The 27,935-nt window shown below is 37.1% G+C and overlaps 1 protein-coding gene across 1 annotated transcript; it reads right to left on the bottom strand.

Moving 5' to 3' along the window:
• Positions 1 to 4,316: 4,316 nt before the first annotated feature.
• On the bottom strand, positions 4,317 to 4,841 carry LOC145627738 (uncharacterized). Its single transcript, XM_081680090.1, has one exon. It carries the CDS (start codon positions 4,839 to 4,841, stop codon positions 4,317 to 4,319), a length of 525 nt encoding a protein of 174 aa, XP_081536216.1.
• Positions 4,842 to 27,935: the final 23,094 nt, after the last annotated feature.

The following is a 27,935-nucleotide window of genomic DNA, read 5'->3' as shown; positions in this document are numbered from 1 at the left end:
AGTAGCTTTTTTCTTTGCGAGGTCATCTTCGATTTCAATTCCGATGTCATAAACGGCTTTGAAAGTATTCAAATTATGTTGATATTTTAAATTCTTCGAATACTTCTCTTAGAGATTCTTGATAAACATCCTCACAGATTCTTTTTCGATAGGAGCGTTGACCATATTAGCGGAAGTTTCCTTCCATTTGTTGAAGAAAGAAGTGAACCCTTCGTTTTCTTTTTGTTTTAACATCTCGAGTTGTCTATGGTCTGTTTCGTCTTGGATGTTGCACTTATATCTATCTATGAAAGCGTTTGCTATGGACTCCCAGGTGGAGGTTTTTTCTTTCTCTAGATAAAAGAACCATTGCTGGCAAACGGTCTCGAGAGATAGTGAGAACAGAGAGGGGAAAACCTTCTTATCGATACTCTTAATGCTCATTATAGTTTCAAAATCTCTTAGATGAAAGTAAGGGCTATCTGTTGCCTTGAATTTAGGGATGTCAGTGGCGTTGAACTTATGCGGAAGGAGTTCCTTGTCCAGCGAGACCCCTTGTGAACTAATGCCCTGAAATTTATAGTCACTAGATAGCTTGCTCAAACTTTCTTGCATAAGGTTTATTTGTTGTTGCTTCACAGGGTCATCAATTTTGAGGGTTAAAGCCTTTAACACCTCAGTCACGTCATTCAATTGATCCCTAAGTTCATTGACCTCTTCTTGACTTGCCATTATCTTTTTTGCCTTTCTCTTTTGACGAATTGGTTTATCAAAAAGTAGAATAAAGAGGTTGTCCTTGATTAATCGCCCTTCTCTCCTCGACCAAGTACTGTGGAAAAGGAATTTGGGGATATTCATTGTTAATTATTTGACTCAAACTTTATTAAGCATGCAATGGATGAAGTGAAGAAAGGTGATGTAGATGGAGGGATATGAAAAATTAGGAATAGAATGTACCCCCCAACTCAAATGACGGAAAAAAACCGACTCATGCATGAACCTAAGACATGGTCATGGTGATATATACTCAAAGTGTGTACTAAGACTAGTGAGTATAGGTGACATGTTAAGACTCGTGTCATGGCCATGTGGCTAGACTATGTGACTAGACTCAATTAATGACTTAACAAAGTATTATTGACAGCGAAATTTAACCGAATTAATTAGCAAATTGGTTAATTAGACACTAGGTGATGACTTGATCTATAATCCGAATTGTCGTCAAAACAACAAGACTGGCGCCTCTCTTTATAGTGTAGCGCCAGACGACAGAGTTGTCGCCAGGCGCCACACTCCACAGAGTGGCGCCACAGTCCAGACTTTGGCGCCATTGCTGGAGCTTCAATCTGGAACTGTTTTCGGTGTTATTAATCAACTGGGGTATGCCTAAAGTCGTACTAGGTCAATTCTGATTAAAATATTAGACTTTATTAACTTAAATTAATTAATTAGGCAAAGTTCTTTAAGTCATTAATTCATTAAATCTCAACACAAGTCAAACAAACGATTAAGAAAACATAGTATATGCACAAAAAATAATGCACAATTAGTCAAGTAGGCACAATATGATGCAATGACTTTGCAACCTAACCATGGCTCTAGTTCTCTAAAGTTCGGGATATGGTTTAGTCAATAGAGGGTCCATGGTTAATTGTCCGGATGCACCGCGCGGAAGCCTAACCGTGAAGGGTTGGCGCGAGTGGATAGGACACCGCGAGTTTTAAAAAAAACTCGCTTCCATGGTTTGGTGAATTCAACAATCTCGGATGTACCCTTTGTTGCTCAGAGCGTTCAATCAGGTAGATGGAGCATGAATTTCCAGAGGGTTATGTCCATATGTAGAACACATATGGGTTTCAGAAAAGTGAGAAAAACTCAATCAGGAAATAGGATCGAGCAAACAATGCGAAAAACTGGTCGAAATTAGAACGCATATTTCTGGCTCGGTATTGGAAGAATTTGGCGCCAGCAAACAGAGATTGGCGCCAGGTTTTAGCTGTAGCGCCTGGCGACAGAACTGTCGTCTAGCGCTACAGTTAAATGTCTGGCACTAATATTCTGTTCGCTGACGCTAATTCCTACATGCCTCAGCAGCTTTCTGTGCTCGATAAAATTTTTCAGTTTTGCGTAGTGTTATTTCGGTCCTAGTTGTGAAAGATATTTCTCAAATTTCCTACGTGTAAAAATACCATGTTTTAACTCATTACGGATGGTCTTTCCAATGAGATCTTTTTTATGCATATGACAATAATGTTAATAAAAATTACGCACATGAAATACTTAGAACTTTTCGAGTCTCATCCACTCATTCTAAATCATTGCCGAAATAAATTTCAGGAATTAAAATAGAAATCGTCCCTAGTGGAGTCGCCAAAAACTATAGATGGAATATTTCAAGCGTTAATCCCTAGCTCGAACCCCACTGTGATCATACACTAAAGTACGGTGGCGTACAAAGGGAAAGAAGATAGAGCAAAAGAGTCGCCAACAAGTTTTTTCAGGAACTTGTAAACCGTTCACGAGGTGAAGGTTACACCCCTTAACGATCCAAGAGATCGTCAACTCCATAAGGTCTTGAACCAAATAGGGTTCGGGGATGAAGGTACAAATCCAACCTAAAAGAGATTGAACCTGCCCTAATAATAGACCTCTACTTTATTCTGATCGTATTCATGTGCGCTTTATGACTAACATGCAAGCAATAGGATTAACCCTAAACCTGTTTATCTATGTTGGTTGAATATTAATGCACAAATAAAACTATTATTGGCGATTACTTGAATTATAATCATATTAACCCAAACAAGATTAATAATTATCTTATTAAGCGTGATTACAAGTACAAATTCCCTTTAAACATGCATTAAAGGCGTGATCAAGCAATAACAATAAATATCAAGCAACATAATAATAATCATCATAAATAATAATCAAAATTATAATTATAACAATTATATAAAAATAATCATAATTAAAATAATCATGTTAAAGTATAATAATAGCAAGATCCTAGGCATGATACTAACAAGATTAATAACAAACCCTAGCATGTCACTAAACAATAAAAATTAAATATTTAGCCCTAACATGATACTAACATGCTATTAGGAAAGAAAATAGGAAACATTGCAGAAATCATAATTGTCATGTTTGATATTAAAAATTATATTATTACCCTAAACATGATACTAGGATGATTAAAACACCCTAACATGACGCTAGGAATCATAATAACAATCTAAGCATGATTTCTATATCATAATATCAATAAATCAATTAAAGCACTAACTTGGGTGCCTCGTACCTCTTTCTAATAACAAAATACACACGTTAATAACTTCAAGGAAAATAATAAACAACAATTAAATTAAATAATTGAAATAGAGATTTGGGACCAAACCCTCAGAAATTAAAACCTTTCACGTCTAGGGCGAAGGAAACTTCGAATATGGCTAGGTGTATCTAAGTCTAATGACTGCGAAATTTTTATATTTGAGAGAAGGCTAGTTTAGAATAGAGAGAGAGAGAGAAATCAAGAAAATGTTGATGAGGGTTGGTGAGAATTGGTGAATCAAAACGGAGTTTTTACGACGTTATTTATAGAGAAAATCAGCCAAAAAGATAAAACATCAAAAACATAATTCTGACACAAAAAAAACCAAGTTGGCGCCAAACGCTGACCTTAGCGCCAGATGCTAAGGCTAGCTTCAGGCGCCAAGCGTAGCGTCAGGCGCTACAGCTGGCGTTTGGCGCTGACTCAGAAATTCACGCATTTTCTTAAAATCAGATAGAAATTGCCGTACAGGAGGATAAAATCGTATTTTCCTCAAAAAACGTTCTTTGATTCTGATTAAAACTCTAAAAAGTCAACAAAAATCAATTTATCAATGCTAATTGAATTAGGAATGAAAAGAACCTTCTAGAAGAATCTAGAAGACTAAAACCGCAATTAGGAATGATAAATCCATATTAGGCCCTCCTCTAGATCATTGGGCCGCATATAAGGCTCAAACCGGGCCCAGTTTAGTATTTTGGTCATAACTTCCTCAATATTCATCAGAATTGGGCTTATAATATATCGTTGGAAAGCTCTTTTCAAGCCCTATCCAACTACACTACTATTGGACCCATATCATGGACCAATCAAACTGGATTGTCTGTTTTCTCAAAATAGGTTTTCAAAAACAGAGAGAAGAGAAAAGAATTCAAAACTTTCCGCAACACTAAACTTTCCACACTTTCACTTCATTCGATTATGATTCGACGTGAAAGGTACTCATCACTGGGTTTGGTTTTGGGGAGACACAAATGGGTGTCTACAGAAGACACAAATATTGCTATGAGAAGCAAGCAATGACCCCTTCAACAAAATGTGTAGGACATTCTCTTGCCGTACTAGCTCCCAACTTCAAATACTCGTCAACATGATCAGCTGAAGTGCCGTATGCTAGCATCTGTATTGCCGCAGTGCATTTTTGTAGTGGAGAGGCACCAAGTCTTCCAGTTGCATCTGGCCTTTGTTTAAAGAAATCGTCGGCTTCGGTTAAGGTATCGACAATGCGAATAAAAACATGTTTTCGCATGCGAAATCTCCTTCGAAATTTTTCATCATCATACAATGGCGTGTTACTAAAGTAATCTGATATTAAACGGTCGTGAGCTCCTTCACGATCTCTTGGAAGAAATTTTCTGGTTTTCTTTGAGTTGGATCCCTTAGTAACACGTTGTTTAGTGGCGGAGGGAGCAACAACTCTTATTGCATCCTCTACCACCTGCATGGTTTTTTTCTCTTCGATGAAATTTAATAACATCCAGTCATAGATTTCATCACTAGAATCAGAGGAGCCACAATCAAAGTTCATTTCTTAAAGCAAAAAATTTTACGGATATTGAAATATTGTGTAGAATTTTGAATTGGGTGACTAAAAAACTTAACACTATTTTAGTAAAACAAGGGATATTCATAAATCTTTTGATGGTGTTATGTATGTGACTTTATCCTGAAATTATACAATATATAAAATGAGTAATAGGATAAAGAAAATTAGAATGATAGGTTGATATTTTATAGAAATCCTTAAAAGATAAGGTAAGTGGATTGTAAGGATAACAATGTACTGTAGGATGTAAGAAAAGTAGTTTGTGTTGATAAATTTTCAATAAATTTCTGAAGATTTGACTGAAATTTATCAATGCATGTCTGAAATTATAAGACATGTCAATGCTTGTCATGACAACACAACACAAAAAAAGTATGTCCTTTTTTGTTTACATGTTACAATACAAGACAATAATATATTGAAACTGGATAATAATTAACATTACAATAAAACATGACAATCAATAAAATTCCATGACAATATATTTAACAATAATAAAACATGACAATAATAAATAAAAAAGTGAGAATAACAAAGCATGACAATCATTAACAATACATGACAATACAATTAAACATGACAATAACAAAACATGACAATCAATAACTATTAATACTAATAGTATTGTCCCTTAAATTCATCCATAAGCTTCTTGTACGTCTTTTCGTCTTCACTGTCGCGATTAGGGTTAGAGGCTAATATGCTGTAAATCCTTAACTTTGCCTCCTCTTCCTTCTGCCTTTTTCTTTCATCACTTCGCTCCCTAATTAGATCATACATTCTTTCTCCTTGATCATACCTTCTGTCACTAATTTAATCTAGAGTATATGTCAAGGTTTCAAAGTCAATGGCCGAGGAGTCAGTTGGAGCAACTGTTTGCCCTTTCTTTTTCGCCTTATTAGCTCCATCGGGTCGACTCTCTGAGGACTCACCCCCAACGTACTCAGGCTCCCCTCTTTTAGAACTTCCTTGACTACAAGTTGGTAGCACCATGGTTCCAGCACCCCACTTCTGCTTCTTTCTCATATGCTTCCAACAATGCATCAACAAGAATCGCTGACCATGTAACTTTTCATAACTTTTATGAGCCGCATCCTCAACATCTTCCTCAGTCGTCCCACTGGGTTTGCCACGTTGGCATTTAGAGTAGCACATTACCCATTTCCCAACAGTTCCATTGATTGTATCCCACCTTACTTACAAAGCTTTCATCGTCCTTTGTTTGATGCCGTCCTTGGGATTTTCTAAGCGTGTCTGCTCATACAATGCAACAATGTTATTCCACAAATGTTTTTTAGTTTGAGCTATCCCATCACCAACATCTCCTCCGACATTGATATAACCCGACACCAACGCTTCATCTTCTTTAATGGTCAAATTCTCCCTCTTTTGCGGCACACACCTTTCTTGTGATGATGTTGTTGCCTTCTTCGATTGCCTTTTTTGTTGGTTCGCATTTGAACCAACATTAATTTGTTCCGAAAACAAATTAACAGTAAGATCCTCAATCTCTTCAAGATGTTGATCTCCCCTAGATTCGGATGTTGGAGTAGCGTTGCTACTACATCCCCGCCTAGAGAGCTTTCCATTTGTTGGCTAATGTGTTGGGACATTGGAAATACCAGATTTGAATTTTGTCGAAGGGAAGTTTGATTATTTTGGCTCGATTGAGTAGATAGATATTGTAAGTAAGACTGAACTTGGGGATTACTTAGAATACTCGGATCAATTTCAAAGGGAATATTATGTAGACCATATTGCGAATTTGGGTTGGTACCATAATTTGGATTGTTGTTATCCATAATTACTCCTATTATCGTAAGAATGGATAGAAATTAAAATTTACCAATACAAAGGTAATGTTTAAATTTTGAATGGATAAAAATTAAAATTTAGTAATACAAAGGGAGATGAGGAAAATATGTAGGAGTGGCTTAAATTATGAAAAAATTATACTCTATATATACACAAAAATATTTGACAAAAGTTGGTAATTTAAAATAAATAAATAAATAAAAGTAGCCGTTAATTTATATCCGTTACAAAATTGTAACGTTGCAAATGCTTGAACAAAAATGCATGAACAATTGAACAAATTCAGCAAAAAAAGGTGCATTGCCAAGTGTGAAATAGTTATAGGTGCATATTTATGTGTTTTTTAAAAAAAAATCCTTATCTCTTTCACGTGTCACCCACCCCACCATTCCACCCAAAATTTGGCTCTTGAGCCAATACATGTTCATCCTCCATTTATAGAGGATCCACCAACATCCTCTACAATTGAGGATCCTTTTAAAAGTATCTACAACAATCCTCATCCTCTAACTTCACAAAAAATGTAAAAAGGATGAGGATCATATACCCTATTGTGGGTACTCTTAGAGGGATTATTTTTATCAAATTTAAATCCTATTTTTCTCTTTCTCCTATTTCATTCATCCCTAATTTTTTTTATTCAAATGAAAGAAACTCTCTCAATTTCTCTTCTTATACTTCTATACTTTCCCCCATTTCCTTTCATCTAAACACACTCTTGTTGTTTTACATAGATGTTTGGCTTAACAAACTACAAGAGAAGGCAAAATCATATGATAATAAGGATAGTACTTCTGATCAAGACGATGAAAACATTGAACTTGATTATTGATGGGGTATAAGAATATAGTATATTAGTCGAGGAATAATAAAAGTTTTTGTTAGGTTGATTTGGTATTTGCGTTTTTTAATTGTAACTTACCATTCAACGAAAACAAAAGTAGGAAAAAAAAAAAAGCCGAGTAATTTTTTTTCTTGTTCTAAAATGGGTCACTATTTATTTTAAAAAAATAATTGTTGGTTTGTATTTCCTCCGTTTTTTTAATGCTTGCAACACACCCTTTTTTACGGTTTTTAACAAAAGTGAGTCTCATGTGATTTAAAACAATTTAAATGGAGGAGTGAGATAATTAAGAGTATAATTTAGTTGGCCATGAGATTATAATAAGGATAATAGTACAACTTTTGACATAAAATACTTTCCAATTATAGTGTGTTGCAACTATTATGACTAGGGGTGTACAAAAAAAAATAGGACCTAAAACCGGACCTGAACTGGAACAAGTTTGATCCGGACCGGTTTATTCTGGTTCGTTGCCAGTCCGAGAAAACGGTCCATTCCAGCCCCGGTCCAATCCGATTAAGGTCCGGTCCAGGTCTTGTCCTACAATAATGAAGAAAAGGAGAAAGGAAGAAACCCATAGCCAATCGACCTGCAACGAGTGCCATACTTGTCCTACAAACCAATAGCCAAACGAGAAAGGAAGAAATTCTGCTTCTTCTTAGCTTTTGTTCAAGCACTTGTTCAGTTCTTATTTTCCTTCTTCTTCTACTCAATCTCATTCAAATTGAAAATTAAAAAGAAAAAAAAATACAAAATGGCAGACATGTTTGATGAGGAATTTTACAATTTGGAGCAAATCTTAATGGAAGAGGAGCATGTGTTCTTTCAGTTAGAAAATGAAGAACAATAAAGTCCACCAAACAAGAGACACAAACCACATTTAAAGCTCCACCAAAAAGGGCAATAGTTGACACTATGTTAGCAATGCAACAAAATGGGAAGCTGCCAAGGGGGCTCAAATTATCACTTTCTAGAGAGTATGATGTTCATAAGAGTACAATAACAAAACTTTTGGATGATGTATGGAAGCAAAGACAAAATTTGGAGGGGGGGGGGGTTGTTGATGTCAGTTCAAAGGCAATTGGCAAAACCGGGCCAAAACCAAAAGAGTACTCTGAAGAATGGTTGCAGTCTGTTTTGGGTAAAATTACCCAAGCCACATGGCCCTATCAGAGGGCGACACATGTCAACCTATGAAAGGTCCAAATGGATCAATCACCTCATGACATGTGTCACTCCATACAATTGGGAAGAAAGGCTGCCTTCATGGTCCAAATCCCAAAAAAGCCGCAATGCGGCCCAAGCCATCAGTCCTAGGTTTCCTGTAACCTAGGTAGGGGCACAATTCTCGAGGACCCTATAAACAGGGAGATTTTTTCCTTCTTAGGGGCACTTTCATTTATTATAACAACCCTACATTTTCTCTCATCATAGAAAACACACCTGATCTCGGAATCCGAGAAGATCTCACTTTACCTTTTCCAAACCTTTTCATCTTTTACGACCAATACTAACTTGATCGTCGGAGGCGGAGCTCCTACCAACCGGAGTCTCCGTGTTTTGCAGGTACAGATCGCGCAGAATCAGTCTTGGTGATGTAACTCTTGGGGTCGTTTGTGGGGGATAGTGCCTTTAAGATGGTTTAAGATTTTGTATCGCCACCTGAACCTAACCGGCCTACGGTTGACGGGGAGGTCCATACGGACAATGATACAGATAACGACTATAAAGTCAAAACTTATATGGCCCATGACGGTTCACTCATCTCAAAGTGCATCTGTCGCAGAGATAAGCTTGAATAGGGTAACAATGATACCGGTCTCATTAAATCTACTAGAACACCGCCTGGGGAAACCTAGACGGCAAGGGGCCAGGCCCACTCATTCGAGACAAACTTATGAAATTCATGACAAGTTTCAAGGATGAAATCAAGGACCCGATCAACAAAAGGATGACTGGCTCTAGTAAGGGTACGTCAGCCAAGAATACTCCTTAAGTTGAGAGAAGAAAGCCAGTTAGAGACAAGCAACTCACTCCATATCCAAAGGAGAAGGCGGCCACCCCTGCCATTGACTATTCTAAGGTCCTTCTGCCTCAGGCGGGCAAAAGGAAGGATATCGGGACAGTTTAGATGGATGGCAGCAAGAAAACATTCTCCGATAGTTGATGTCTGAGTCAGCCTCTACATCGAGCTTCCCAGACAGCTTCAAAAACACAACATCAACGAATTCTCAATCCTTGCATGAGAGCCATACAGGCGGCAAGTCCGTCCACACACACCCTCAAATGATCGGGTCTACCCCATATGTTCCTAACATGCCATACGGGCAATATGCCCCACCATTCATGCAATCGACCGTCTTTGGAGGATAGCCGGCATACAATGTCCAACCCTTAGAATGGCAGCTATGGCTGCTCAGACTTGGTGAACAAAATTCTGCGTTCACCGGGGAAATAACCAAGGCGGCTCAGCCGGCCAAGGTTAAGAGTGTCTTGGTTGGTGCCTATGATGGTACCACCAACCCTAAGGATCATCTCATGGCCTACACCAACCTATGCACATGCAGGGGTTGGATGATGCCATGTGGTGCAAATAATTTCCGGCTACCTTGAAGGTCATAGCCCAATAATGGTTTGGTAACCTGCTAGCCGGATGTATTGATACCTTCAAGAGGCTTGCCTTATTGTTTTCTTCAAACTTCTCGATGAACATCCCTGCCAAGAAAACAAGTCTCAACTTAAGCACCATACGGTAGGAAGAGAGAGAAGGTCTTCGCTCTTATGTCAGACGGTTTAATCTGGTGAGAATCTAGATTCAAGGACTATCTGAAAAGGTAGCTTACACAAACTTCTTTAACGGTCTGAAGGACGGGTTAACCTTTAAGTTTAACCTCGTCAGAAACAGGGTATTCACCCTCCAAGAGGTGCTCATGGAGGCAGAGAGCTTTATTCAAGCTACCGACCTCTTCTCGTCCAACAATCAGTCAGACTCTAAAAATTCTAAAAGGAAAAAGGATAGCTGGTCTGCTCAGCCGGCTTAGAAAGCTGAAGAGAGCAAAAAGAGAAAAGAAGTCTGGGCGGTCAATGATTCTGACCAACCTTCCCAGAAAAAGAAGAAAGAGTTTAAACCGTATGTCCCCAAGTACGAGTTTAACAAAGACTACTACTCCATCGTTATCGACATAAAGGATTGGCTGACCATTGAGAAGTCGAGTCCAATGAAGAGTTCCGTTTGGTCGTAGAACAAAAATAAATACTGCTACTTCCATGAAGAAGTTGGCTGTGACACTAACGACTGCTATAGCCTCAAGCGAATGTTGGACTGTCTAGATGACAAGGGGGTGATGAAATCATATATTTTGAAGTCCAAAGTGACTCTCAGCACAAACCCAGGGCAGTCGTCCAAAAAGACTATCCAGCCTACTAGTAGTTCGGACACTAACAAAGAGCCGATCTACACCATCACACGCGAGTTCGTGAGGGGTGGCCCGACCATCCAGGTCACCAAGGACTATCTAATAAGGGGCAAGCGTCGGCCAGCGGTACCTTCCTAGACGTCCTCATTACTATGAAGGATTGAGGGAGTGTCTACCGACTGCATGATGACCCTGTAGTCATTGAATGTAAGGTTGCCAACAAATTGGTTGGTCGGATTCTTATATACACGTGTAGATCTTTTAATCTCATCAGCTACAAGTGCTTAAAAAAATCAAGTACAAGCCTAGTAGCATGCACCTGGTCACCCATCCCTTAGTTAGATTTGGAGGTGGAGTGCCAGGAGGGGTGCATCTATTTGGCAGGATTGATTTACCCATCCAGCTAGGAGAGAAAAGGGAAGGACGACACCTGGTCGTCAAGTTCTTGGTCGTTGAGGAGTTGATCGCCTATAACATCATTTTGGGCCGCCTAAATCTGAACGAATCCAAGGCAGTTATAATCTTGTCCCTCATGTTGTTGAAATATGAAAGGGATGATGGTTCTGTTAGCTCCCTAAACTGGGGTCAAAAGACAGCTAGGGAGTGTTAACTCTTAAACGTCAAGCCTACTGTGGCAGCAGCTGGCCAAGGAGAGGAGCAAATATACCTTGACAATGTCAAAGATCCCGACCCAGCCCCACCATCCGCCAAGAAAAGAAAACCTAATCAATTGGTAGAGATGAAGAAGGAGAAAAAATAGCAATCGCTGACCGGGGATCGGTCAGAGGAGCTCCGTCCCTAGTCTGCTAGCAATCACATTGATATTCCTCTGGATAACAGCCGGCGAGAGCAAATTGTTAAGATGGGGACGGTTGCTTTTGCTAAGTTGGGTGCAGACTTGCACCTTCTGCTGAAGGAATTCAAAGACATTTTTTCCTTTGAAGTAAGAGAGATGCCAGGCATAGAGATGCCAGGCATAAGCTTAGATCTCGCTGTCCACAAACTCGCCGTTGATCATAAAAAGAAGGCCATCCGGCAAAAGAAAAGAAATCATGGCGAGGAGAGAAGTCAGGCGGCAGTTACCGAGGTTAAAAAGTCGTTAGACGCTGTAGGGAATATTTCAAGCATTACCCCAAACTTGAACCCCATTGTGATCATACACTTAATCATGGTGGCGTCCAAAGGGATGGAAGCTAGAGCAAAAGAGTCGCCAACAAGTTTTAGGAACTTGTAAACCGTTCACAGGTTGAAGGTTACACTCCTTAACGATCCAGGAGATCGTTAACTCCAATAGGTCTGGAACCATGACTGGAAGTTCGGGGATGAAGGTAAAAATCCAACCAAAAAGGGATTGAACTTGCCCTAATAATAGGCCTCTACTTTATTCTTCTCGTATTCATGTGCGCTTTTTGACTAACATGCAATCAATAGGCTAACCCTAAACCTGTTTAATCTATGTTGGTTGAATATTAATGCACAAACAAATCTATTAATGGCGATCACTTAAATTATAATCATATTAACCCTAAACAAGACCATTAATTATCTTATTAAGCATGCTTACAAGTACCAATTCCCTTTAAACATGCATAAAAGGTGTGATCAAGCAATAACAATAATATAAATCAAGTAACATAATCATAATAATAATAATAATCATCATAATAACCAAAATAATTAAAAATAATCATAATCATGTTAAAGCATAATAATAGCAAGATCCTAGGCATGATACTAACAAGATTAATAACAAACCCTAGCATGTCACTAAGCATCAAAGATCAAATATATAGCCCTAACATGATACTAACATGAATATTAGGAAAGAAAACCAAAGGCATCAAAGAAATTATAATAAACATATTTGATATTATAACTTTTACCCTAGGCATGATACTAGGAATCATTGTTGTCATGCTAAACATCAAACATACTAACATGATACTAGGAATCAAAATAGGAACCTAGACATGATTTCTATATCATAACATCAATAAAACAATTGAAGAACTTACTTGGATGCCTCGTATCTCTTTCTAATAACAAAATACACGCGCTAGTAATTTCAAGGAAAATATAAAACAACAATTAAATTAAATAAATGAAAGAGAGATTTGGGACTAAATCCTCATAAATTAAACCTTTCACGTCTAGGGTGAAGGCAACTTCGAATTATGCTAGGTGTGTCTAGATCTTGTGAATGCGGAATCTTGTATGAGAGAAGGCTAGTTTAGAAAAGAGAGATAGAGAGTATCAAGAATTTCTTAATGAGAGTTGGTGATTGAAAATGGAGGTTTTAGGAGGCTATTTATAAAGAAAATCATCCGAATATGATAGAAAACGAATCAGAGTTTCGAAAAGAATTAAACACGACGTTGTCGCCAAACACGTGCCTGTCGCCAGGCGCTAGACGTGTCGCCGCGACGCCAGGTCTGTCGCCAGGCGACAGACTGCAGTTGCAGCACTACAATCAGCTTTTCCACGCGTTTTAATATTTTGATAAAATTTAAGCGTACGAGGGGGTAAAAATGTAATTTCCTTAAAAAAACTTCTTTTATTCCAATTAAAACTCTTAAAAGTCAATTTATCAATGCTAATCAAATTAGGATTCAAAAGAACCTTCTAGAAGATTCTAGTTCTAGAAGATTCTAGAAGACTATAATCAATCCTAATTGTATTAGGAATGATAAATCATAATAGGCCCTCCTCTAGATCATTGGGCCGCATATAGGAATCAAACCGGGCCTAGTTTAGTAATTTGGCCATAACTTCCTCATTATTCATCGGAATTGAGCTTATAATATATCGTTGGAAAGCTCTTTTCGAACCCGACCTAAATACACTATTATTGGACCCTTGACATGGACCAAACCAAACTGGATTGGCTATTTTCACAAAATAGGTTTTCAAAAACAAAGAGAAAGAGAAGAAATAAAAACTAACCGCAACACTAGACTTTCCACACTTTCACTTCATTCGATTATGATTCAACGTGAAAGGTACTCATCACTGGGTTTGGTTTTGGGGAGACACATATGGGTGTCTACAGAAGCCCCCACTTTGACTGAGTTTGGAGAAACGTAAGTTTCGAAAATAAAAGTCAAAGTATCGATAGGGACGGAGAATGATTCAGAACGTTCTGCGATCCTAAATCATTCTTGTAACGCCAATACCTGCAAACTAGCGTTAGTTAAACAGATAAAAGAGTTAAAAAAAACGCGTATATTGCACCGTCGAGCACACATCTCTAGGAGTAACCAATTTGTTGCTGCATTTGCCGTTGTGACAACCTTCCACAAGCTAGGGAACGCCATCCCGTTGTTTTGACGATCTTCCTTAAGCTAGAGAATACCGCCTGAAGACTGCTACGCCTGTAACTGCCTCCAATTCCGCCGTGATAGACTTCTACAAGCTAGAGAAACCTATCGAAGATTGCTTCGCCTGAAACGACCTTATAACACTTTGTGACCATCTTCCGCAAGCCAGGGAACATGACCGACGATTGCTTCGCCTGAAGATATCCTCATTTGTTGCGAAAATACCCTGAAGAGTATCACCGAAGACCAAAACCTGTCGATCCTTTAAAGTTCGCCTAAACTTTGCTTTTGCTATGCTAGTGCGTCGGTGCTTTTGCTACTTATGAACCACTGGCGCCACGATTTTGCTCTATCGCCAGACGCTGCACTCTGTCGTTAGACACTGCACTCTGTTGCTAGGCGACAGAGCAGTCGTTCGACGCTAGAATTGGGAATTTCGTATAAATCCCCCTTATTCCCTGTGTTCTGATACTGCTTCATTTTTTCGAGTTTCGCCGCGAAAAACTTTGAATTGCTTGTTCCTGCTTGTTTCTCAACCAAATTCGCTCAAATTTGTTGCAAATCAAAGCTTTGTTCATCTAGTTTCCTGATCTATGTAATTTTTTTCCAAACTCACTCGAATTTTGATGAATTTCACACATGTTTTTTAACGAATTTCTTGAAAATTCAAAACTTATATTGCTTAATTTTCTTGGTTTGTCAAATTTTATTCCATGAAATTGATTGATTATGTTTTTATATTGCCTTGGGAGTATTTTGAGACTTGTTTGACTCAATTTGGTGAAGAAACGAACAATTCACCATTGTTGACCCCCTTAAGGTCGGGAAAACAATGAGGCTTGTTCTTGATGTTCTTACTAGCAATTCTTGTCCAATTTGTCACAATAATTATCATAATATTGCAAGAAATTGTTTGGGTGCTTGAAAAATGCCGTATGTGCTTGAATTGAAATTGTGCTCTGTTTTAGTACTACGTACTCTGTTTTTTTTTTTTGCGAACATAGTATCATGTGGCTAGGCGAACCTTAGATACTATAGAAACTTAATTTTTATCAATTTTGCACAATGTAGTATGGCTAGACAGCGAGGTACAAGTTCACGTTCCGAGACACACGACGGGAGCATGAGCCCGTTGAGGAGGAAGCCGACCCGTCCACTTCTCTTGGTCCTTTCCCCAAGTGGGATGAGCGGACACTGTACTTTGCCCCTGACCACCATATTTCTAGAGGGTGCGTCGCGGGATTATTGTTGGTAGGACGCGCTGACACGACTCGGGTAACGACACCCTGGGCAAGCTGTACAACACGTCCTTCAGCATCGATGAGGGGTTGCGACTTCTCTGGGAGTCTTATGGCCTGACTTCCCTGTTTCGGGCAACGCATGCCATGTACTCTTTTGGAGAGAGTCACCGCGTGGTTCGTGCTTTGGTGGAGTTCTTCTGGGAGACCACCAACACTTTTCACTTCCCTTGGGGTGAGATGATGGTCACCCCAGCCGACTTCAGTCTCATATTGACTTCAGCGTCTACTCTCCTGAGCTTGATGAGCTGTTGGGTCCGATTGATGTTCAGGCCCGTGCTGAGGTGGAGCCATCACGATTCAGCTCCAAGTGCATTCGTCGGTCTACTCTGGCGATAGCTTTTGAGGACGATGCGACCACCCGAGAGCAGAGGGTGTGCATCTTTGCGCTTATTTTGCTGTCAGGGACGTTTTCCCCTGACAAGGGTAGTAGGGTGCTACTCTACTACCTTCCTACTGTCCGCAATCTTCAGCTGATCGGGACTTATGATTGGGCCAGCTTGGCCTATGCTGACTTTCTGCGCGCATTGCGAGACTCTTGTCGACACCGGTCTTATATGGGAGACATCGCTCTTTCTAGCTTCTGGAGAGTCGTAGAGGTATACACGCGAGTTTCCTGTTGGCGCCTGCTGGGGAGGCCGCTACAATAACCGGGCGACTACTGCCCGTGTTCGAGAGCTGATCCTTTCGGTATGATCTTTTGCATAAATAACATCTTTGTATCGCTTTTTGGTAGATCTTTATCTCATAAGCATTCTTTGCAGGAGCCTAAGGTGCTATACCGGCCATGGGGCGGTTTGGTTATCCCTAGGCAGGCTGCGCAGTATACTGCTGAGCGTCACTACTTCCTTGGGACATATGAGGCGGCGGTGTACATAGAAGGGGAGTTGCTATTCAGCACTCCTCAGAGATTCTTGTCGTCCCTACTCTTCTGCCACGCCACGTGTTTAATGACGCGAGGCTGCTCAGCATGTCGAAGAGGTCGCCTGCTGGTACTCCTTGGCAATCTCATGCTAACCCAAGGCAGTGCTATGAGGAGGAGTTGCTGCCGTTGTTAGCTCCGGCCCCTATTCTATCTTTTTCGCTAAGTAGCCCCCAAGCGATATTTTATTCACTTTGATTTGCTTTTTACCAGACTGAGCCTACTGAGTTCGTGCCCCCTCGTATGTCCATCCACTATCAGGGGATATACGGGCCTATTGAGGAGATGATCCCTCCGGCTCCCGAGGATCAGCGCTTTGTTGAAGGATCTATCCCTCGCCGCCAGACTCGGGTGAGGTATTTACTTGCTGTTTGTTCATATATGTCTTATATGGTTACTGATTTTATCTCTTTAACAATTCTCGCGCAAGGTGGTTACGGCAATGGCGAGGTGCATAGACGCCTTTCGGAGCCAGCTCGTGCGGATGAGGAACGTGGCTTCCTATCGTCGCGACGACGCTGTTTAGGAGGTAGCTTTTTCTCTTTATTTCTGCATTGTTTATATTTCTATTTTCGTTGCTTCTAACTTGATTTCTACTTGCAAGGACATCCCTTTCCTTCCCGTACCCGGACGAGATTAGCGGTTCGGAGAGAGCCAGCTAGGTCTAGCTCGAGGCGTCGCCGCAATACTTCTGGTGTTCGGGGTGGCCGATCTGACGCTGCCTGGATCGAGGCAGTGGAGGGCTCGGGCTCTTCATCTGAGAGTGCGCATGCTGAGCCGACAGGCCAGGGAGAGGCGACTTCAGCTCCGAGAGGTGGTGGGACGTACGAGGTCGGCTCATCGTCACAGCAGCCTCCGCAGCCTCAGCCTCTGCTGATTCATTAAAAAAAAAAAAAAGAGAAAGAAAAAAAAAAGAGAAAGAGAGGACAAGAAAAAGTCACCTAATGTAGGAAGTTGCCACACAAAGCAGAAAGATTTTAATTTGATAATCACCAAAAGTAAGGGTTATGGGAGTATACTTGACCCTGTCCATTCTTCATAACCCCAAGCCTAGCCACATTACAACATTGCAAAGGCCCTCCTTGAGGTAGACCATAACCATATACCCAAATCATCATTCCATGAAAATATGGCCAATCTTAGGCCTTTGCACATATGGACCTACTATTGAGTTGTCATGCCCATATATAAAATGCATAAAGTGTTGAGTTATGGTTACAAAATCATATAAAAAAATCAAATGATTTGGAAGATTTGATAGCCATTGGCTTGATGACACCATTTTAGTAAAGCAATCATATCGAATCAAACTAAATTCGATGTTTTCCATAATTTTTTCCAAGAAAAATGAGATGACTAATAACTTTAAAAAAAAAAAACACTCATCTTATTTTCTTTTAATGATAGGGTTATTTATTACGGAGGTAATTCAAGTTCTATATACATTTCCTATAAAGAAAAAGAGTTAATACAATAAATTAATTTGATTTATCGACAGCCTCGACGTCACACTACTACAAAACCCGTTTAAACTCGACGCTTTTTTCCCTAATTTTCGACGCCAAAAAGCGTCGAAAAATTTATTCTCGACGCTTTGGTAAAGCGTCAATAATGTCGACACTATTTACCATCTAAATGTTTATTTGATGCTTTAAAGCGTCGAGCTTCGTGACACTTTTAACTGCCGAAATATTTGTTTGTCGACGCTGTTTAATGTAGGCTATTTTATTTTCGCGGCTTATAACAAGTTTTGGCGGGATATTAGGTGGACGTTAAAAAGTTTCGAAAATTTGAGTTTCCCTCTTTTCTCACATTTTATTAGGACAATGGAATGTTTCAATACATTACATATATATATATATATATATATATATATATATATATATATATATATATATATATATATATATATATATATATATATATATGTATGTATGTATAAATACCAATTTTAATTTGCAGTTTGAAATAAAAATAATACACATAATAAGAGGCTAGGTAATATACTAATATTAATACGTCCAAAATATATTGTCTAAAATAATACACCGTACCATAACATATCTAAATTAAAGTAAAGCTTATCTAATAATATGTTTGAACTACTACATATTTATTCTTAGCTAATATCAAAATCCAAAAGACAACCTCAAAGCTAAAATATACGATCTTTAACCTGTTGATTCTAAATTGTCATCTCCAAAACCATTCAAATCTAGCTAATTAATATAATTACTAGTTTCTTAATCTGAGTCAATGGTTAAACGAGCTAAGCATCCCTTGATTCATATCTTCCGCCTCCAAGGTCTATAGAGCCATCAGACACCTGAAATTGATATTAAAAAATGTAAGTAATTTTCTACACATAACAAACATAACTCCCACACACTAATTAATACATATAAAATAACAGTGCATATTATTCAGAGGAAAAAAAATATTAAAGGGGCTAAGACATACAGTACATAGTACAAATTACACTTAACAATAGCCCTGACACTTTCATAAGCCTAAAATAACAATAGCCCTGACACACTCTCATAGCAAGATTAGAATATAGCTACGAAAACGATTGTAATTGTATAATTGTATAGGTTATTGAAAGAGTTCTTAGTAAAAATTTCTGATACTCTTCAAAGAGGCTAGTGAAAGGTCTACTAATTACATATATATTAGCAAATAGCTAATTTTAAAACTTCTTCTTGCCATGGCTGTTGCCAAATAACAAGCAGCTCATACGCAAATATAATGGAAACCACATGAAGGTCTAACCCAACTCCCTGTTTGTCAGATGAAGCCAAAACAACATATAATCTTTCAAATTACATGCTATAAAGCCAAAACAACCAGCTACACACAATAAAGAAGCTTAAAAGAGTGGGTACAATTTCTAGACACACTCTGGGATAATAACAAGAGTCATGTTAAACTATGCGCAAATTCTCAATCAAACCCATCAGGCTCAACAATTAAAAAGTTCATCTTAAATTTTTTCAAATGCATGCACCACATATAAAAAGCATATCTTAAATTTTTTTATTTGGTTCAACTAAGATACACAATTAAATAATAGAATATAAAGTGCTATTGCACTCAACAAATTTTGCACAGACCTACACTCAGTGAAAATGAAGTGTTGTTGTAGTAAGCAAGTTGTCTTGATATTTTGATAACACTAGGTGAACTGAAAACAATAGCGCAGTAAACAGAGGAATAAATTAATTACATTACCTTAGGGTTAGCCATATGCAAGGCGAACTGTGCAGCATCTAAAAGTTGCGTCGAGCCTTCACCACTGCGAAATGATTTTAAAACCTGAGAAAAGAGTGATGTCATTGTCCTAAGTAGCTTTGGATTCTCATCACACTTTCCTTTTATCTATTCATTTTGTTTATGAAGTTCCTTGTTTTCTTCCTTCAAACTTGATACCTCCACTGTCATGTTTTCCATTTCCACCACTCTTGTTCCTTTGCCAATCCCTTCTTTCCTGAGTGCACCACGTACCCCATAAATATCTCCTTTTCGAATTCCAAAGCCACATCCTGTTGGTTTTTCTAGAATTTTTCCACCATACATCGTGGCCTCAAAAGCTTCATTCTCTATCTCTATATGTGACTTAGAACCTGAAGGATCAGCAAGCTTTAAACTCTCAGCCTTTGCCTTAACATCTTCCTGCATAGAATATTTAAAAAAAATATATGTTAAGAGTAAAATTATCTAAAACTATAAGCTAACAACCAGGTGGAATTAATACCAAAAACTCTTCTGTATCAGTTCCTTCATAGAAGGTTCCATCCTTCCTTTGATAACATTTTTTCCAAAGTTCATATAGGCTCATTTCTTCTCCATGCTCATCCTCCTATTTATAATGCATGAAGAAATAAAGTTAAGCGTGATATTATTGTACATATATGCCAATCACAATTATTATATGCATCACTATACACTATCTTGACTTTAATGGGTTAATTTTATCATACATAATCAGCACGTCTATTCGCAAAGCTTGTACCACCAGAATTATGAATTTGGTTCAGTGATGCCCGTGCCTCTTTACCAATCTCAGCTAATTCCTGCAATGATTTGTAAAACTTTTTTATATTTATAATAAAAAAATATCGAACCAAAACATATGATTTTGTTGTGATAGCTATGTTTTTATAATTGAAACTTACTTTCCCTTTATCTGAATTCCAATAGTTCACCAAATTGACCCAATTATTTTTGCTAACTCCATTTGGGGGATTATCACAAATTTCTCTTATTGTTTTCTCATTGGGTTTGAAGTACCGTTTCTTGAGATCATGTTTGTACTGCCTCCATGCTTTGTCAACACGTTGGAGAGCTTGGGTGTAATACTTCTCCTCATTGGGAATTACAAAGCGATCCTTTAAAAAAACAGAACCATGAGTAACTAATAATAATAGTTAACTAAACTTTGGCGAAGTGATAGAAGAAAAACATACCCGTATTGCTTTACTAATGTCACCCTTAAAAGACTCGTCTAAGTTATGCCAAGTCTTATCTGAAAGTGGGCAATAATGCTCTTCCTTTGCAATGCTACCAAGGAATTGGACCAATATATGCCCACCTTTATGAATCGGTTGGCACAAGTCATTAAAGTGCACAACGTATTTAACTCCATTGTTATTCCAGACCTCAATTAGCGGAATAGGACCACTAACTAGTCGTTTCTTACCTTGAGCATCTGTAGAAAAGGAATATTAAATACATAACATGATTGAAAATATAAGAAAATTAATTGTCTTTGACAAATTAAATAAAATTACAGTACAACACTGAAAATAAAATGAATTATCAACCATAGTCAGTTAATTAAATACTGAAAATAGGCCGAATTCAATTCTCTGACAGTTAGTTGTTCATTAACAATCAGTAAAATTGTTAATAAAAAATAGGATGAATTCTCTTACACGGTAAGCTGTTCATTTTTCTCAATATTTTCACAGACATGGTATCACTTTCATAGTCAGCTCACTCATTACTTATTAATTTATTTATAACATTTTTAAAATTTAATTACAAAGCAACACATGGACGTACAATCAAGATATGATCTAACACGTTGTAATAAGTGCAAGATGGCAAATGTCACAACCTGCTGAAGTTGGGGCTGCTGGACAGACATATATACATACGTGTAATACAGAACATTTCTATACATAATAAAGAAGAAAGGAATGTACCAATAGTTAGAACCTCCTCTTTCTCATCATACTCAATTGTACAAAGCCATTCGGGAAGCATTGCGCGACGACGGAGCTTGAATAATTTGTATTTCTCCTTTCGTGTATCATCACATGTCTCCTTATCTCTACCCTTATTTGTCGAGGGTGAGGTTTTTGTAGGAATATCTTGCGTCTCTTCTAATGGTGGATGACTATTAATGGTTTTAGAAGGGTACAAAGGTGGTTTTTTCAATATAGGATTGCTTTTTTGAGGTGGAGGTTGTGCCCTTGTGTTGGTAGCAGAAGATGAAGGGAGGTCTTGTGTGTTATTGATGCTTGGAGAATTTGTTACATTGTGTTGCTTTCTCCAAATAAGATTGTCTTTTTGTTGCATGGGTTGTGTAGTAATAACCAATGAAGAAGGGCCTTGAGTGTTGGTGATGTTTGAATGGTTTGGTACATTGAGTGGTTTCTTCCATATAGGATTGCTTTTTTGGGGCGGAGGTTGTACACTTGTGTCGGTAGTAGAAGATGAAGGGAGGTCTTGAGTGTTGATGATGTTTGGAGGGGTGAATGGTCCCCATCTACCATTATCTCCTCGTGGATTTTGGACTAAGGAAGAAGGTAGTGTATGTTTAGGCTCCTTATTTACTGGTTGTGATGAAAGCAATTTTGGAGCTTTATTTTGTATAGCATCAGATGCATTTGTAGCTGAATTTATGGATGCTGGCCTAGTTCGTTTGCTACGATAACTCATGTTGATGAAGGTAATTGCAGAACCTGTAAATTGCACCAATATTTCATATCTAACATTAGCTAACTCCAAAGAATGAATGACATAAAACAAATGACACAACGCATACAATAACATACAATAACATACCACTAACTAGTCGTTTCTTACCTTGAGCATCTCTGGAAAAGGAATATTAAATACATAAACATGATTGAAAATATAAGAAAATTAATCGTCTCTGACAAATTAAATAAAATTACAGTACAACACTGAAAATACTGAAAAATAGGATGAATTCAACTCTCTGACAGTTAATTGTTCATCAATAATCAATAAAATTGTTAATGAAAAATAGGATGAATTCTCTTACACGGTAAGCTGTTCATTTTTCTCAATATTTTCACAGACATGGTATCACTTTCATAGTCAGCTCAAATGACATAAAACAAATGACACAACGCATTGCAATAACATACAAATCGTAAGACATGAGTAATTGTACTATCTATTGTAGTTTAATATATGAGAAATTAACACTATATTGTTTCTAACAATACCTCTGACTAGGCAATCAACAAGATCCAGTGATATTTTGATCAATTTGCAACAACCTGTATCTATTTGCAACTGTGTACCTGGCAATCGCATAAATAAATTCAAAAGAAAAAGAGAAAAGTTAAATGTTTGGTGGAGAAGTATGTTAATAAAATAAAAACAAATGATCATTGCTCAAGTATAAATATAATCAGAACTGATTCAGATTAAAGAAGAAAATATTATTCATACTTTCAACATTCATACAATGTTTGAAACAGGAAAAACAATGCATAAAATGTTAAACGGAAAAAAATAAACTAATTATCATCGTCGCCCATATCAAACAAATCCCTTGGCTTAGTCTTAATAGCATGTAACCATCCTTTATTTATCTCATCCTCGATATAAAACACTTGTTTTGCTTGAGATGAGAAAATAAATGGATCATCGTGCAAATTTCGACCCGTGTGCATCAATTTCGAGAAATTTACACAAACATTCCCATTATGGTTTCTTTTCAAACCCCTTGTTATATCAACCCAATCACAGCGAAACATTATAACCTTGTGAGAACCATAATAGTCTAATTCAAGTATCACTTTGAGTCTTCCATAATACTCTTGGCCTTCTTCCTCTAACATAATGCCAGAATTTTGTGTCTTTCGATATCGCTCACGATCCACAATGTCAAATTTATAACCATTGATGATAACACTTTTTTATTATTTTACAACGATAACTTAAACCACCAGCCAAGGCTTTTCTCAACTTCCCTTCTGTTGTACTATCATCTATGTTGTGGACCTAAGTAAATAAAAGAAAACTTAAGTTAAACCTAAGTTGGACTTTATATGTGAAAAAAATAATAAAGAGAAAATTAACTTTGATAGCTAGTAACCTGATTTCGTAACCACTCAGAAAATTCATTAATTATCCACCCATTTTCAATGATTTCGCTCACTTGGAATTGATTCTCTTGTCTTTTTTGGTCAATGAAATCACTTTAGACATAGAAAAAAGTAAGTTAACTAACAAAATAATAGTTAATAAACACTAAGTTTTTAACTTATTGCAATAATACTTACTCAAGAATTGGTTTCATCTCATCTGAATGAAGTAAAACATAGCGATGAGCTTGTTTTAAACTTTTATCATCCAGGCGAAAGTTTTCCATTTTTCCAACCACACGACAGCCCGAATTATATGAATAGATGTTGCTTAAAATTCCATCTTCATTTCTTTTTGGTCTATTAAATATGGTCTCAACACTTTCTAAATATCTCGAACAAAAAGTAATTGTCTCCCATAAAAGGAACCCTTCGGCAATGGACCCTTTAGGTTGAGCTTTATTGCTTACATGAGATTTCAAAAATGCCAAGTACCTTGTAATATAATAAAAAATGTGAAATATGATAACTAAAAAAATAAATATGATAATATTATTTATTTTGGGAACGAAGCTTTAATTCAAAAAAATTTTAAATTAAGAAATTGACCTTTCAATCGGATACATCCATCTGTAATGAACTGGTCCACCGAGTCTAACCTCATCCACTAAATGAATTAGTAGATGAACCATGGTTGTGAAAAAAGTTGGTAGAAACTCTTTTTCCATCTTACAAAGAGTCAAAATAAGCTTGGATTGAATATCATCTAACTCCTTGGTATCAATAGTAGTTGAACATATCTTCTTGAAAAAGCAAGACAACTCCTCAATCAAGTCAATAACTTTTGTGGCATTTGATTCTCTTAAAGCAACCGGAAGTATATCTTGCATGAGGATATGATTGTCATGGCTTTTCATATTGATAAGTTTTCGCTGCTTCATGTTCACACATCTTTGCAAGTTAGATCCATATCCATCTAGAACTCTTAGCTTTTGTAAGACTTGTAGAAATCTTTCTTTTACTTCTATAGACATGGTGTAAGACGTTGGAGGCATATAGTTTTCCCGATTAGAATCAATCCAAAGATGAGATTTTATATTCAACTCTTTAAGGCCCTCTCTAGCGCTCTTGCCATCTCTAGTCTTGTCCATATCTAAAAGAGTTCCTAACAAATTGTCACAAACATTCTTTTCAATGTGCATAACATCTAAATTATGTCTCAGAAGATTGTGTTCCCAGTATTCCAATTCAAAAAATGTACTTTTCTTTCTCCAAATAACATTATTGGAATCATGTTCACCATTGTCATCATCAAATTCATTAGTGGATTTCCTACCTTTCTTTCTCCTCCTTTTATTAGAGGGTTTTTTTCGATTTTCCATAGACATAGTTAATCCTTTCTTATTCCTTCAAAATGTCCTTCCCACTAGTGGGAACTGGGGCAAGACCATATTCCTTAGTCCCATCAAATAAATGGGCTTGAGAACGATAAGGATGATCAAGTGGCAACCATTTTCGATGGCCAGGGTAGCAAATTTTACCACCAAAATAATATGAGTAAGTGGAATAGGCGCATGAAGGGCAAGCTTTATAACCTCTTGTACTCCAACCAGACAACATAGCATATGCTGGGAAGTCATTTATAGTGGAGTGTAAGGCTGATCGCATTTTAAAATTTTTTCCACTATAAGCATCAAAGGCATCAACACCATCCCATAACAATTTTAACTCATGGATTAATGGCTGCAGATACACATCAATATCAATCCCCGGACTATATTTACCAGGAACAATCAAAGACAAAATGAATGATGATGGCTTCATACAAAGCCATGGTGGAAAATTATAAGGAATCAAAACCACAGCCCATGTACTATAATTAGTATTCATAAGACGATACGGATTGAAACCATCACTTGCTAAACCCAACCTTACACTACGAGGATCAGCGGCAAATTCTTGATATCTCTCGTCAAATTTTTTCCAAGCCTCACCATCTGCTGGGTGTCTTAGAACCTTACCATCCTTGCGACCAAAATGCCATCTCATGTCCTTGGCTTTTTTAGATGACATATAAAGCCTTTTTAATCTAGGGATAAGAGGAAAATATCGCATTACTTTAGCCGACTCACCTTTTTTACACGATTGTTTACCTTTCTCACTTGCATCACCTTCCTTCCCTTTCACAGTTTTCCACCTTGATGTATGACAAACATGACAGTCATTTTTTTCTGCAAATTCTCCCCAATACAACATGCAATCATTTGGACATGCATCAATTTTCTCATACCCTAATCCCAAGTCCTTAATTATTTTCATGCACTCATAGTAAGACGATGGAAACTCGTTGATTTGAGGAAATGCATCTACTAAAAGTTCAATCAATTTAGTGAATGACTCGGCGGACCAATGGAACTTACATTTAAGATGAAACAAGTGCAACAAAAATGATAACTTTGAGAAAGTAGTACACCCCTCATACAAACCCTTATAAGAAGCTTCCAATAGTCTTTTACACTTGACATCTTCTTCATTAGAGTTAGTAGATGGATTTACATTTCCTACATCATAACAAAAATCAAACACTTTGTGCATATCATATGAATCTCCCACTTCGTGCATATCAGATGAACAATCTTCATTGTGCATGTTTTGGGATTCAACATGAGAGTCTGGAATGACCACCCTAAAGGCTTCTATTAACAAACCACCCATATCATCTCGACCTATTACCTTTTCATTTATGGGGTTTTCTAAGGTATTGGTGCCGTCATCAACTCTAGAATGAAAAACCCAATTCTTATACTTCTTAAAAAAGCCATTACATAAAATATGTCCTCCTTCTTTTTCTATGGGTAACCATTCATTCACTTTGAATTTATTACATGGGCATCGAGTTTTCCCCTCTATAAGAGTCTTCTTAGCAAGTTCAATAAATTTCATAAAACCTTTATAATAAGCAGGTTCACCAGTGCATAAATCAATCCAACTAGTATCCATTATTTCTACAAAAAAATAAAATAACTTACTCTATTTATTTTTTAAATTAAAAAGGACTTAAATCAATACAATAGAGGTATAAATTAATATTCATGTTCAACATCTCACCTAAAGCATGATATTTATTTAGTCATAAGCCATGTAAAAGTATTACATTATTTATGAATCAATTATTGCTATAACATGCTTAAATTATTGTTAATTTATCATTCTAAGCACAATATAAGAAAAGGAATCAATTTAAATGGAACAACATCAAGAATTCACTTAAAATTTTGTATAAGCTAAGTATCAATAATGATGATAATTAGAAGGAAAATTTTAAAAAAACCTCTCAACTACTTATGACTTAATCACCCAAAAAAACAAAAAAAACATAACTCAATCAAAAGTAGTTCACAATCAAGCCTAGAAGCATATATTTTTTTTACTATGGCAGCAATTAATCTTTAAATAAAAAAAACAAAAAATAATAATGAATAAACATGTTAATTGTAAAATCATGAGAAAGCAATATGCAATCAAGATACTATCATGCATTCTTAGACATATTAATTGTAGTTATAGCCTTGAAGGATACTAGTAGTTACCTGGATTGGTTGGAGGAGTGCAACTGTGATTCAAGCCTACTCCTACTTGTTATCCAGATTATCTTGTTGTTCGTTGTCCCCTTCAATTTGCACCCAATATCAGAATTCACTTAGTTTTACATTTAAAGAGTAAAAGATGTAATAAAAAAAATATACAATATAAACCAATATAGCACAATTAGCAGAATCTAACAAATCCTATTTTATAGTCTAGTACGTCATACTCCCTGCACAACCCTTCATCTAAATTAAAGAATCTAACTACTCCTCCTACAAGACCCATTAACTTAATCAAAGAATCTTACAAATCCTATTTCTTTTTCATGCATCGTTTTCTAGAAACTCGTAATTTAGATGTGATTAAGAAAAAAAAAACTTAAAAACAAACTCTACATAAACTCTATTACTTGTGCTTGTCGTAAATTCCTTCAGTTTTGAGTCATAGTAAAATATCACTTTTTACTAAGCTCAAATATTTCTAGCATTTCCTTTACTAAATTACTTTATCCCTCAGTGGTTCATGTG

This window comes from Chenopodium album, chromosome 4 (genome assembly GCF_948465745.1).
Source record: "Chenopodium album chromosome 4, dcCheAlbu1.1, whole genome shotgun sequence".
Taxonomy (NCBI): domain Eukaryota; kingdom Viridiplantae; phylum Streptophyta; class Magnoliopsida; order Caryophyllales; family Amaranthaceae; genus Chenopodium; species Chenopodium album.
The sequence above is the reverse complement of the archived record's forward strand: the minus strand, read 5'-3'. Positions and strand labels throughout refer to the sequence as shown.

What these genes read in the sequence shown, in the direction of transcription:
- LOC145627738 (XM_081680090.1), bottom strand. Translation starts at nt 4,841, where the DNA reads ATGAACTTTGATTGTGGCTCCTCTGATTCTAGTGATGAAATCTATGAC.